This window comes from Centruroides vittatus, unplaced genomic scaffold (assembly GCF_030686945.1).
Source record: "Centruroides vittatus isolate TY-2023 unplaced genomic scaffold, ASM3068694v2 contig_579, whole genome shotgun sequence".
NCBI classification, from domain to species: domain Eukaryota; kingdom Metazoa; phylum Arthropoda; class Arachnida; order Scorpiones; family Buthidae; genus Centruroides; species Centruroides vittatus.
In genome coordinates this window covers 166,903-182,801 of record NW_027122347.1, presented here as the reverse complement: position 1 = coordinate 182,801, position 15,899 = coordinate 166,903, and the positions used below count along the sequence as shown (strand labels likewise).

The following is a 15,899-nucleotide window of genomic DNA, read 5'->3' as shown; positions in this document are numbered from 1 at the left end:
TGCTTATCGTTTTATATTGGATTAAACTGAGAAGAATTTAATATTTGGATTGAATTGGAAAAAAAAAAATCTTGCTGTTGGATTAAAGCCCGAAATTTCGACGTTTTGATTAAGCCAAGGAAAGGAATCTTGATGTTGGATTAAGTTGGAAAGAATTTAATTTTTGGTTAAATTAGAAAGATTTTATTCGATTCAGTTGGGAAATATCTTTTATCTTGGGTTAGTTTGTTGTTGTGTTTCTTTTTTATTTTAGGAAAAAATCTGTTTATATTAAATTGGGGAAGGGACTTTTTTTTGCAGATGAGTTACCTCCGGGAGAAATTTTATCGGATTAAACGGAGAAGAATTTACTGTTTTGTTAAATTAAAAAAATCGTATTGAATTATATTGGAATTAGTTTTTGGAATGTTGATTTTAAGTTTAAATCTAAATTAATTTTGCATGTCGGAGTTGAATTTAGAGAGAATTTTTATGTTGTAAGAGGTGTTTTATGAAGTGTTTTATCATAAAATGCCTGACGGTAGCGTAACTAGAACCAATATGAAAGAAAGTCCAAGTTAAAACGTGCAGAGCCACATTCTCCACTTTAACACCGTAGATGAAAAGTAAACTGTTGTAAATTGTATATATGTGTGAATAAGGGCGTTTGTCACATTCAAAGCTTTCTTATACATATTTGATTTTTCTAAATTTATTTATTTACAAAGGTAAGGAAGGCCCAAGTCCCTTGGACTCTCCCATATTACGCTACCAAATGCCTAAAGAATTAAGGAATATCAGATAAATTTTTAAATACGTAAATGAATTTAATAGGGATTTTTATATTGGGAAATGTTTAAATGTTGGATTAAGTTGTAAAAATGACGTTGATTTCAAGAATTTGTGAGTAATTTATCTAATTTTGCCTGAAGTTTGAATGCTTTAATAAAGAATTGTACACTTGGATTTCTTAAGAACCGAATGAATTTTTGTATTGGAAAGGATTTAAATGTTGTATTAATTTGGAAGAAAAGTCTCAAATTCTTTTCGAATTATTAACATTTTTATAAAATGTCTGGAGTTTAAATGTTTACGGAAGAATTGTACACTTAGATTTCTTAATAACGACATTTTTTCTTAAGTTACTGGAATCTTTTTTATATACTTTTAACAAGCTTTCATTTTCTTTATTTCATCGATAATAAGTGTAGACTCGTTTTTTTTTTTCGACCGCCATCTGTATAGAACTTAGCAGTGTTTTTGTTGAACATTCAATTCAATTTAGCAAGAAAGCCATAAAGAAGAAAGAGAAAGGAGAAACCAGGATGTCTTTTACACTTAATTTTAGTTAAATTTACTTCAGAGTAAATATTTAAAATTAAACATTTTATTGCGTGTTTTGAGTTAAAGTCAAAATAATCCCTCATAACTAACCAATAGTAATAATAATAACAAACGTAATTGCTACGGTAGAAGCTGATGAAAGCTTCATTTTATGGACTTAAAAGAGAAAAAAAAGAGGTAAACAGCAATAAGTCAGTAGAGATTATTTATTATTTAATTAATGTTTTTACAGTTAACTTTTACAAAACGGTATTTGTTTATTGTTAGAGATAAAATTTAGTGAAAATAAACATGTCAAAATATCGGAAATAGTGTTATTTGGAATGGTTCCAAGCTGAATTGCTAAAGAATTTCGTTCAATTACTCGTCTGACAGATTTTTTCAAACATCTAAAGTGATGATGATGTTCCTTTTTTTAATATAAAGTTTTAGTTTTTATATCTTTTTTTTCTTAAATAAAATATACTGATTGACAGTATTTTTTTGTAGGGATTATTGCCATACAGAAACTGATAACTTGGAGCTGTTACACGGCTTTAGTTTTGATCTTACTAGGCGCATGTGATAATTATTAAGCAATCAGGTTACAGCATGTAAGATATAGAAGTTTGGTCTTGGCGCAAAAATAAATTCGACGAAGATCAAAATTCTTTATACCCCAAAAACAAAACTCAAGAATAACTGCTGCAGCATGCTTACATATTAATTGGATTACTCAGTAATTACAATCATGGTTAATATGCGCAAAGCTCAAGTTGGGTATTTGCTTTAAGTGGTCAGTTTCTGTGCCACAAAGATAAAATTTCTTCTTGCTCCAAGCAAATTTTCTGTATTTTTTTACACAATTTTTCGCTTTGTAAGACCAAATTTTCTGAAAATAATTGCATAATTAAATAACTAAATAAAGCAATAATTTTTTGGTATCGAGTTAAATACACTCATGGATAAGAAACATTATGCAAGATGGAGACGATGGAAACGAATGAAACTTTATTACAACAATGATGCAATTTAAAGAAAGCTTTGTACTTTTTAGGATCTTCTATTTCTAGACACACGCGGCGATAGGCAGTCGATCAGGGAGGCATACAGGCATACTTTATGAGCTGCAATTTCAAAAAATTATAGACCTATAAATTTCCACTGTTGTCTGTCTTTCTGTCTTTCCTTAATCTCGAGAACGGAGTTGGATAAATAAAAGAAGAGATCAGATGTAGAAACCTTAGAGGAGGAGGCCCCAAACTTTAATACAAACCGAAACTCGTGTTGTTTCAATTTTTTCCTGAAAGGTTGCTAGATAGATGACTAACACGACTCCATTGTTAAAGGAAAAGTATGATGTACAGGGGCAAGCCATTACTAATTTCAGGTGGAGAGCGTATATTTTAAATTAAATGAATTAAAAATATGATTATGTCCGGCATTGTGACGATGTCACAATAAATAATTGCTCGTGCTATCTAGTAACCCATTGAGGTTGCAACTGCCCCTTTAAATCCCTTGCACTCAGTGACGTAGCGAACGTAACTGGCGCCCGGGGCACGACACTTTATTGGCGCCCCCTCCAGAAACACGTATAGTAATATAATACATAGAATTTACTGGTAATAAGAATATAATACGAATAATAATAGAATGTAGTACCTACCTTAAAATATCTATATGAATAGTTACTATTACCTTCATGCCCCGGGCGCTCCTCTGCGAGTGGCGTCCGGGGTATGTTAGACCCCCTTGCCCCCTCGCTACGCTACTGCTTGCACTCGTGGATGGCTGAAGCTGGTGATCCCACCAATTCTATCTGATCCGACAAATGCTTAATAGGATAATCCTGGAGACAAGGCAAGCCAATCAAGTGTGGCAACGTTACGGAAACTTAGTTAAGCGCAGCCGAGCATTATCTTGCGAAAAATAGCTGTTTGCGGTTCCTCTATGAGAGCGCAACATTTCCAGAACGCATTTCTATACCGTTAATGTATCTCATATTACGAGGTGTGACCAAGTGTCATATGAGCTAGCTTTTCAGACCAGTGGGAACTGTGCTGCTCAACAGTAAAACCAGGATTGACGCATTCACCATTAATACCAACTTCTGTGAAACTTTATCAGCTGTACATCGTACACCTGAAAATTCTGAACACAAGCCGACACACAATTCTGAGCCTCTGCAAGCCTTTTTATAGTATAATGAATTAGTGATTTGAAGGCTACCCCATTTTACTATTGCATGATTGCGTCCGATGGCGTGCCTGTCTGAGATATTTTCCCCAATTTTTGCAGTAATACGTTACGTTATAAGTTAATTGCAACGTAACGTATTACTGCAAAGTAACTTAATATTTTCAGATAAATTCTAGCGTAACAGAGTATCATATGATACATTATATCGTACCTACGATAAATTCTATATAGTGCCTTTTTATATAAAATTGCGATACAATTTCCTTTATGATACCGAGGTACGCTCTAATTTATCATAGAATAAACTTTAATGTATATCTTATGATACTAGGTTACAGACCCGTGCTCAGGATTTTTAAAATAATAGATTTTAAACGTAGTTTATTAATTTCTACATCTATTTATGTATAGCAACATAATACATTAGGCTAAGGAGGAACTGAACGAGTACAGAATGTAAGTTATAAATACAAATATTGTGTGTTCTATTAATTAATATAGTCCAATTCTTACGAAAGCCACGTAAGTGGATAGCACCACTGAACACTAGTCGTGGGTTCGTGCCTAAGTGGAATTTTCCGGGATCCTTCACGTTCCAGTTTCCCATGGAAAGTAACCCCGAGAAACACCCCTTAGCAGATTATACGTGTATTACGTTGCCTTACCCATCAGTCCTCCAATTGAATTGGACTCAATTCAGTCGGGGGGTTAAACCATCAAAACCCCTCCCTCTCAACGTTAGCTGGCCAATTTGTGCCGGGTAAGAAAGAATTTATGTAACGACCTGCAGTTAGCATTACAGAAAATATATATATATATATATATATATATATAGTATATATTAAATCATCATCATGTGTGTAACATCTTCACCCATTTACGACTTAAACATTTTCCAAGATTATTGTTACCTTTTCTACGTCGTAAAAACCATTTACGATTATTGCTCTCTTTTGGCATCATAATGATTCTTGTTGGAAAACATTTATGATCCAGTTACCATTTTTTCCCCTGATGATTTTTTACATCTTCCGACGTCATGAATAAGAGCAATCACATTTTATGATTTATAAAACTGATTACATTTTTTTATGATTCTTAGTTTATAGAAAATGCATATAGATGCTTCTGATTCATTCATAATAATAATAGTAATAATAATAATAATAATAATGACAATAAAAAGACATTTATGATGATGATGACAGTTGTTTCTCCTTGGGAATTGTCATAAAGAGACATGATTATTTTCTCGTTTGACTCATAAAATTACATTGATTTTTATGGTCGTAAATGTTTATAAGTGAATTCTAAAGAAGCTGGTTATTGCTGATGATGATCGTGTGAATCGACTTCGCGATCATCATCATCATCATCGTGTGTTTTACACAACTTTTTAACATTAAATGATGCTTTATTTAATAATATAATAAAAATTTATCATCATAAAAAGGATCTTTATGATAGTTTTTTCGTCTCTCTCTCTCTGTTGTCGTTGCTGATGATGATCGTATGAGTAGGGCCACATGAGATCATCGTTATCATCATTGTATATATTTATACATTAAAAGAATTAAAATATAATTTTTTAAATTGTATACTCTGTTTGATTTAACACTAATAAATAGAAATTTATGTTTATAATTTTTACTTCAAGGGCCATTGTAAAGAGACATTTATGAATTTTTATCGACTCCATAAATATTTTTATTTTATGACTTATAAACAAATAACATGTGTTTATTATCAAGTATGACGACTATATCAGTAGATATTCTATCCTTAATAATAATAATTAACAAAAAACATGAATTTTAACACAGTTCTTCTTGATGACGATTTCTTTTCAGGAGCCATCATTATAGAGAAATTCGCGTTATGGGGCCAATTAAAATTTTGATTTTATACTTGTTAATATTTAATTTATTTGCGTGCCAATCTCTCACCATCGTAGGAAAACCATCACTATCAAATTGCATACGTTTCGTTACATTGCGAATAGTAAATCATTCGTATCATTTATGTTTATCATCAACCATCGACAAGCGTACATCATTAATATTCTTGTTTAAAAAAAATGTAATGTCGAGCAGAGAATGGTATCCATTCTTCACCATTCTTCGGAAGCAACGTCATTATTTTCTTTCAGAATATTTTTGCATTTTAACATAATAAACATGATTTTATTGACCATCTTTTCCGTTGTGGCACTGTAAAGCATTTACGAATTCCTGTTGATAAGATATTTACGATGTCAAAACAATCTTTTACACAAGTTGAATATCTTTGACGTCATGAATAAAACATGGTAATAATAAATATCACAACAAAATTAAGTGACATTGTTTATTATCCTTCGCCTAGTTTTGTAATTGTCTACATTGTTTTTTTTTGTTTGTTTAATATTCTTAACTAACTTGTTTGATTATTTCGGTTAATTTTTTCCTCTAAATTATTTATTTGTTAATGAACGAATATTTCGTAAAAGTGAATATTTATTTGATTAGCAACAACTGTGAAAATAACTTAAATGAAAAATAATCACCCTCATATTAATCATCGTACAAAAATTCATATATTTTCATTTCGATAATGAGAAATCATCTTTTAATAATGTTATTAATTGTGTTTAATTGTGTTTTTTAATGTACTGATTGTGTTTAATTGTGTTTTTTAATGTACTGATTGTGTTTAATTGTGTTTTTTAATGTACTGATTGTGTTTAATTGTGTTTTTTAATGTACTGATTGTGTTTAATTGTGTTTTTTAATGTACTGATTGTGTTTAATTGTGTTTTTTAATGTACTGATTGTGTTTAATTGTGTTTTTTAATGTACTGATTGTGTTTAATTGTGTTTTTTAATGTACTGATTGTGTTTAATTGTGTTTTTTAATGTACTGATTGTGTTTAATTGTGTTTTTTAATGTACCGATTGTGTTTAATTGCGTTGATCATGTTTAATTTTGTTGATGTGTGTGTTTCATTTTTAAAATTATTTTTAATTTAGTTCTGTTGCTGTATATTTTTTAACTGTCTTTTTAATTGTGTTAATTGTGTCTTTTTAAATTTCTATTTTAAATTATGTTTTAAACTATTTTAACAAATTAAAATTTGTGTTTTTTAAAATCATTTGATTTAAAAAAAATGTTTTTAAATTACATTTTGGTGTATTCTGATTGCGTTTCGCACAGAAATAAATTGTTTTTGTGATTGTTTTTATAAATATCTTTTGTATTTTTGACGAATTTAATACATATTTAGCCACAATTTGGGAGGGGGAGAGAAAATGAAAATTTTTATAAAATCAGTCAACTTTCTACTAAATTTTGTTTAAAGCCGGAGGGGAGGAGGGAAAAAACCTATCTTTAATTAAACAAAAATTATTCACACACAATTTAGCTTGAATAACCGCATTTTATGCCACAGAAAATATCAGAAACTCTTCTTAACTTTAACTCATTGTTCTTAAATTGACTTTTTTCAAGAAAATAAGAAAAATAAATTTTTTTTCTTGCGTTTTTTCTTTGCCAAATTAATCCTTTAACTTTATTAAAAGCATTTTTGCATGCAATGATGCATGCAATTCATTTCATTCACTCTTTAATTAAAGTCGTATTATTTTCTCTCTTCGCTTTTGATTTTACGTCTGATTGGTAACGCAAATGGAATTTTTGCATATTTTCATACGTCAAAAGAAATTTTTTTTCCTTCCTCCATTATTTAAAATACATAAAAATTTATGATAATATCTGAAGTTATTTATTTTAAATTTACATATTATATTGTATTATTTTTTAAATATGTGAAAGAATATTTAAATTATTTAATAATTTATGCACGATGAAAACATAATCTGTTATAAATATTTTAAATTTTATTTAATTTATAAATTATTGTTTAAGAAGAAAATGTAAAACTGTTTCGCATCTAAATCTATGAAATTTGTTTTATATCTATACTATTGGATGGTGTGGCGCTGCTGTTAGTAGCAGCGCCACCACCGTCACAGCATCAGCAGCGCCTCTACCGCTAACAGCAATAGCCTCTACAGCGCCACTACAAGCAACAGTTGCAGTAATACCACCATCAACGTCAATATAGATGACGCTGCAGGTAGTAACCTTACAGCGAGTCTTATAGCAATAGCAACAACAGCAGCGCCACCATTAGCAAAGAGTATTAATAACAACATTAACAGCTCTCATACATCAGTAAACATAATTTCATTCAGCTAATGTTAAAATTTTAATTACGGCAGCTTATATACGTTTCTGTTATTTTTCCTAAGTACTTTAAATCGTACGTGTTATTTACAACGAATTAATGTATTTTAGATATAAAACTTAGATGTGAATGCAGAAAACTTACCGCTTTAATTTTGCTACTGAGTATTTTAATTTTTATCATTTGTTTTTTCTTTAATTTTTTTACTAAATTGTTTTTGTTTACACATGATTCTATCAGCTTCTATTAATTTTTTTTCCAGCTGATATTTGACCCCCTCCTTTTTATTTTTCTCCCTGTTCTTTTTTGCATTTTACTAAGTTTTTTTTTGGCATTTTAATTTAATTCTGCTTGCAATGTACACGCTTGTATTTTTATTTATTTGTTCATTTCTGCAAGTTCTTCTCTTTCGTTTCTATTTACACAACTTTAACTCTTACTTTTATTTGGATTTAAATCCTTTGCATATTCTTTTATTTATGTTTCTATTTCTTTGCATTTTTATTTATTTTTCTTTAATTTCTTGCATTTTATTTTTAGTTTTTCACTTTTAAATGGAAAAAAAAAAATAGTTGCTACATGTTTTATAATTTTAACTTCGAGAAATTATAATTTAATTCTTAAAATATTAACATTTCTTCATTTATAAACATGAAGTTTTATGAATTTTATTTTAAAGAATAGCTGTAAACCTATTCTTTAACAACTATTAGTCAAATTTGGTATTCCTACTGTCCTGAATATGCGCTTTCGATGTTTGGGACAATTTTAATTTAAAATTCATCCGTTAGAGCGAAATATGGCGCTGCCGTCTCCTTAATGTGCATGTTCCGCATGTTTTCTAAGGAATTTCGGGTATTAAAGGATTCGTAAAACGTTCTTCACAATTATTCGAGAGGTGAATTGTTGTGGTGCTCACTTTGCTTGATCGTGTATAACGCACGATCAGACAAAGTGTCAGGTTCTTCTATCAACGAAACGGTAATGCCAGCTCGGCACTTAAGGAATTTCGGAACTTAGAAGGTATACGGAGAGGTCCCCTGAATATGGAATTCTTAAGAAAATGAAGAAAAGCAAATAGTTTTTAGAGCATGGAAGTAAAGGACGCATAGAACCATATCTTTAATACAATCGTCAGTTCCACTTCCCATACTTGTAATTGAAATAAAATTAATCACGCTTTGTTTCTTAACTCCCGAAATTCGTTAGAAACCGTACGTAATATGCACATTAAAAGAACATCAGCGCCAAATTTTGCCCTAGTGGCTTAAATTCGAAATAAATTTTTTCCTGAAAATCGAATTTGCTTCCTCGGGATAGAACGTATGCGAAATTTGGTTGAGATTCGACTAATAGTTCTTTCTACAGAGAGCTCAGAACACTTACAAGAAATTAATAATGTTCATTTATTAAAGAGTAAATATTTATTTTTTTTTTCTGCCAAAAATATACAGTACATGTTTATATTTTTTAACAATTGAAACGTTTTATAAACGAGAGTAACGCACACTTTTTAACATTTTCCCTCCTTTTCACTTGTTAAAAGTACAGCTTGTAACGTAATACATCATATAAAGACAGTCACAAATATACTTTTAATAAGTATTTAACACTATCGACTACCTTAACAATCGATACAATGAGGGAGAAAAAAATTTTGTAACCTTATCTAAACTATTTTCCATCATGTGGCTCCTAATGGAAATTTTATAAAGCTTTACAACCTGCGGTCAATAATGTCGGAAATTGAGGTCTTCATCTAGGGAGCGACGATATAACTTATATATATATATACTTTTTTTTGTTATCAATAAGTAAAAACCTGACCAAACTCTGTTACTGTGTTAAGTAAGTTTTGAAGAGATGACATTTTATCAGAAAATAGTTTCTGTTAGTGAGTGTGTGGAATACAATTTTTACGCCTGACGAATTTTTATTTATTTTATTTTTATTTTTATTCTCAGGATGGAAGACTTCGTGATACTGTCAGCATGGGTGCTTCTGATACACCGCTCGAAGATAAAACCGTTACTGTTGTACATGGGCCCGATTTAGTCAACGTTAGCTTCATTAATTTTTGCTGTAATTGTAGGCAAGTTGCTCTGGTAAGTTTGCTGTTTTCTTCCTTGGCGCATGTGTCGATTTTAATCCGGATTAAATTTATGCAAATTAGTGTTACTTAAGACAATTTCTAGTAGCATGAGGTTGATGACTTTTAGTTTTAAATAAAGTCAATTTTTTATATAAGTGAGATTTTTCTGTTTTTTGCGCTTTCGAATCTATTTTTCTTTTGTTAGAATTGTTTTTATTGTTACTAATGCGGTAATTTTAAATGCAAATTAGCCATATAAAGCATTCAAAATCATTGTATACGTTGTTGGATCCATTTTTTGGCTCCTTCCGCTCTATGGACACTAAGAGGGTCCATTTCTCCATATTCATCTTATGTTAGGCCATGCCCATAATGCTTCTGGATGATGAGGGACGAGGCTCAATATATCTAGGACACACCCATCATCCGAAAAATTCTGTGCTGTTGCTCGCCCGTTTTCGATCCCGTTTAACCGCTTCAGTCATCCGACCCCGATTTATTATTGTTAGAGTCAGTTATTATTATAGCTGTATCGTGTTTGCGCTACTGTAATACTATAATTTCTCATTTATAATTCACCTCTCTGGCAAGATATAATTCATTATAAGCGAGTTTAATTGTATCCATAACGGTATTAATACTATTAAACTAAAACAATATTTGTAAATAAAGTCAAATGTACTTGTTGATTCAATTAAACAGAATTTAGTTATGAAAAACACACAAAAAATCATTTAATTCTACCCAATTTAAACTCGTATAAATTTTAATAGCATTTATATATTTATTTATTATTATTTTTAAGTTGGCAACACTTTCAAAAATATTTAAATAATTCTCGTATAAATCGAATAATTGCGAGAATGTTGTTATAAGTATTGTTGTAATTTTAATTATAATATTATTAAAATAATTTAAATTTGAATTAAAAATATATTATTTTAACGAATTTCCTACGTATTTATTCAAATACTTTACGAATAAAACGAGAAATGGCGAGAATCCTATTTTAAATGTTGCCAAATGATAAAAAAAAAATTTGAAAACGATTATAAATTAAGGAAAATATTTCAAGAAAGAAAACTAAAACTGAGAAATAACCTTTTAACCTTTTTGAAATAACCTTTTCTCGCATTTAAAAGAAAGAAAGAGGGAAAAGTAAACTTTAAAAAAATGATAGGTTATATCTTATCGTGACAATCCGAAGGCTCTACAAACAAGGTATGGAGCACCTGTTAGTTTCTTTTGGCAGCTTCCCCTTGCTACTTCGATCCAAAGTCAACACGAACATGTTCACGTATGGCACAAGAGATTGATCTGAGATAAATATATAATCTAAGAACCACCCCGAAATATCGAACAAGTAAATCTTAAAAAAAATCCAATTTTCTGATCCGAAATACCTTTTTTTTTTAAAAAAAAAAGTTGTCATTGGCACATGATTGTTAAAGAGAACTTATGGTTAGTTTTTCGATAGTAATAGCCTGCAAAAGCCGTGTTTGTGACAATGTATTCGAAAATATATGATGCTATTAAGTCTTTAAAGGCTCACCCCCTTTTTTTTCTATTGTGGTTTGAATAATTGAGATGCCAAGAGTGGAGACCATTTATATAAAAAAATATATTCGTAAAACATGTTTCTCAGTTTTTGTTGTTCAGTGTGCGTTGTAGAGAAATGCCATATTTTACTATGACAGTACACTTAATGCTACAGTAATAACATGCGTTAATGTGATAAATGTTACTCTTGAAGCGTTATCTTAAAGAGATTAATCAATTTCTAGTTTAATGTCAGTTTGGATGAATACGATACATAATATATATTAAATAATAATTCGTTATAAGCGGGTTTTTAACAGTAGTCCTGTTTTTTAACGCCGAGTCTGCGAAAATGATAGGATTCGGCGTAAAAATGGAAGAAATATTCATTACACATCGAACATTATAAATGAAAACTAATTTCTCGTATATAACGTATCCATTTAACTCGTTATAAGCGATGCTAATTCATATTTTCATGGTTTTTTTAAGTATGAATCAGGTTTACTTAATAGTTTTCGTTTGAAATTAGCCCGCTTATAAAGAATTCGTAGATTTTAATTTGCCAAATGAAATTTTTATAAATCGATTTAATGAATTTCAAAGTTGGAGAAATGATAGAATAAATGTAAAAATATTTTTACGTTTATAACGCATTTTCCTCATTTGGAAGCGAATTCTGCGTTATATGGAGTTTGAAATAAATACAAAAGACCTCGTTTTATTTTAATTTGATAAAAATGTGAGTAATATTTTATAAGAGATTATTTTAAACATATTCTAACACATCTACAACATGTAAAAACTCTACCCTCTACAACGTTTATTTCTCCATCAAAACCCGATATAAGCATATAATCATCCAACGTAATTTTCTCCCCTTTGCTACTATAATTATAATCACGTTCGTTATCGAAACACTAGAGAATTATCCAATTATTTAATTAAAATTATCAAATGTATTCGTCATCGTTTACCTTCTATCGACACGTGAAGTTTGAAGTTGAAACGAGTGATGGAGTATCATCGTTCTATATATAACACACACTACTGTACTTATTTATCTTACTCGCTTCTATAGAAATATTCCCTTAGTAGTAGAGTATCGATATTATATTAACGTGGAAGAACGGTTCGAATTTCTATTAATAAATCTAATCTATAGATTTCGGCCATCTTACAGACGTGAACATTTTTCTATTAAGGCATTATGTTGCAAATATCACGCTTCCATCTTGTTTATTGTGTTGCTAATGCCTACTGGAAAGGTTATTTTATCCATTTATTGCTACAATATTAATGCTACACATTTAGAAGTAGTGGAAACTTTCTGGTGATTAAATACAGCGCGTGATTCTTCCTTCGCGCGCGCGCTTCGTATTTATGGAATTTGGCCTTATGCTGTTATAGTAACAATAGAATTTTGCGCAAGTAATGTAAATTTTAATTAGATAAACTAGAAAAGTATGTAAAGTGAACTAAGCTCTCTTAATTGAACTCGTGCTGTTTCTAATTATTTGAGAAATGTTCCTCATCTCATTTAAATGTTTCTTTGGTCACGCCATACTAGTTACGCTCTTCTACCTTAATAATAACGCATGTTTTAAAGAATTAAATAGATTTATAGAATTAAAATTGTACGCATTTAGCTCGTAAGCGTGTTTAAATTTAGTTTATTTTATAACTTATTTGCTTTATAAGGTATTTGCGTGACGCGTCGCGCCGTGCGTGAGCGCGATCGACTTTAAACGATAGATTATTTATTTTTTTCTTTTTCCTTCTTCTGTTATGTAAAACAGTTTCAATTTTCATGTGCATATATTTTATTTAAAATGCTTTTTTATGAATTGAAATAGAAAATGTGATATTAAATCGTTTATCGCCAGTGTCGCGGCGCGGCGCGACGTGACGCGCGCTCATCGACACGTTAAAAATTGATTGGATGATATTGAATTTTTGATGATTATTAAAGATGATTATACAATTTTTTCATCTTAAAACGACTTAGATTCGAAATTAATGAAAGCGATAACCGTAAAATGTCGAAAATTGAAGAAAAATTGATAGTTATAAGGTAACAGCTTTATCATGAAAAAGATGGAAGATGATAAATGATCGGCGAGAATTTGAATAATCTGTAAAATTAGATAAAAGAATTTAAATTTGCTAGAAATATTTAAAAAAAATAAAACCGAAATAATTTTTTTTTTAAGTTTAATTTTTTTCTATATATATTTAAATTTCTGACGTATACATGACGAATTCGTAACGTATATGTACGCGTCGCGTATACGTCACATTACACGAATCTTAACGGCATTTAAATCTCCTCTTTCACTTATTCATAAAGAATATTTCTATTTTACATAAGCTTATATATATTTAAATACGTTATTTATAATTTTATTTCGTCTGTATGTGTGTTTGTCACATCATTTAATACATCGCTGTGAATAAGTTATAAAGTTTGTTTTGAAAAATTGGAAATTTATGAAATATTTTTGTTTGAATTTTTTTATTTTATTATATTTTTTGGCAGAGTAACATTGTTTTCAGTATAATTTTATTATTTTATCAAATATATATAGGCCTATACTAAGCATATACTTACTATAGTATATACATACGTACGCACACATATATTCATATAAAATATTAAAAGCGTGACAATTAAAGAACACCTACAGTAATTGTGAGTGTAAATGCCGGCAACAGACAGACATACAGACAGAAACATTTTACAATCCGCCTGGCATATACATAAAAGAAGAGGGTTGTAACGCTTCTATAGTTGTGACGCAATACACAATACAGAAATTCTTCTCTATTTCTGTAATAAATTTACAAAACAAATGTTATTTCTTCAAAAAAAATTATTCTAATTTATGCGTCAGAGCGTATACTTTACTCCAATTCCCTTTCGGATTATACGTAGTAAAAGAAAATAAATTATTTGTATACAAAAACAAAGAGGAAGAGTTAATATAAAATATATAATTTGGGCGGAGTCGAATTCTTTAAAATAAGTTAGAAAGTTTGGGCGGAGTTTATCGACAAGTAAATATAGCAAAGATGGATGATCCGGAAGTGAAGAAAGGTTACTAGACTTATTTACGTAACAAGAAACTGTAAGTTACAGGTCAAGTAGCGTGAATAACGGGAAATTTCTCGAAATAAAAAAAAATATATATATATATTCTTGCAGAAAATTATATTCTACAACTCACAAAATCCGGGAAAAAAAGAAATCCAATTATTTTAAATGAGACCTTATCAATATTTATAGTTATATCTACGCCATAGAGTCTGGAGGAAAGGAGAAAAAATAAGAAAAACTGATTCCTGGAGAGAAAGTTATCAGAAGTTATTGTTTTCTAATGTCGAAACTCTAATTATATATAGTGAAGAACTGTCACGAAATCTTTTTTATATGTTATTTTAAGAAAGTAAATAAAATTTTTTATACATTTAGAATGCTAATCATAATAAAACCGCGTGTAAAAAATCCCTGATTAAAAAAAAATAAGATAGATAAATGAATATTCAGCATTTAGAAAAGAAAAAAGATTAATCAATTAATTTCATTATGTATTTTATTAATAATTAGTGAACATTAAACATTCATACTTGGAGAAATTAATTCTAGGTTTATTTAATCTCATCGAATGTAAATTTTGACTCTAACCGAATTGTAATTGGATATTTACAGAAAATTCTCCATTGGTATCGCTGATTATACGAATTCGTTTCCCCTCCCTCGTCCATAAAAGAATTTTTACTTCCGAAGGAAGCAAATTACGTAAAGAACATATAGCTATCGTAAAGGATATTTATTTTGACAGGGGAAAAAAATTAGTATAAGTCGGGTAAATAAATAAATAAATTAGTCTTTTGATAAATTGATTAAAATGCCATCCGTTTAAAATAATAAACCCGAAGAAAAAACTTATTATACGGTGTACTAAAGAAAAATAATATCAGTTAGAAAAAAAAATTCAAATATCTAAAAATTTAGCGAAATTTCTCTAAATATCCCTGTAAAATTAGGGAAATGTACTCAATATCCCCGAGTTTAGGGAAATTTTTTGAAATGTCGAAATGTATCCGAAAATGCTTAAATCTACAGTTTGAACAATTTTTCGAAATATTTCTGTCAAATAAAAATATGTTAAAATACAAGGAATTTCCCTAAACTTCTCGAATTCTTTTAACTGCGGGGATATTTGGGAAAATTTTAAAACTTTTATCAATGCATCACTGAGTTCAAATTTAATTCGATAAATGCATTATATGGCTTAATATGATAATTATAAACAGTAATTTTTTGCATGTTAGGGAAATTGCAGAATATTTTCCCTAAATTAATGAAAGACAAGGGAAAATCTAGTAATATTGAAAAAATTTAATTTTGAAGGGTCTATAATCAAAAATGTTTTCAAAATTGAATTTTTTTAATGATAAGAAAACTGTTTTTTAATGTAAATATTGAATTACATTTAAAAAAAATAAAATTTAAATTATATCAGAAAAGGTAATTAT

At 29.4% G+C, this 15,899-nt stretch overlaps 1 protein-coding gene across 2 annotated transcripts in view; it reads left to right on the top strand.

The window, feature by feature from the left end:
* Nucleotides 1-15,899, top strand: part of LOC136979126 (1-phosphatidylinositol 4,5-bisphosphate phosphodiesterase classes I and II-like) — a 109,027-nt gene that overhangs the window by 59,851 nt on the left and 33,277 nt on the right. For both annotated transcript variants that reach the window (XM_067275052.1, XM_067275053.1), the window contains exon 4: nt 9,694-9,834. In XM_067275052.1, coding sequence (XP_067131153.1) covers nt 9,694-9,834 — 141 coding nt within the window. The remainder of the gene's footprint in view (nt 1-9,693; nt 9,835-15,899) is intronic.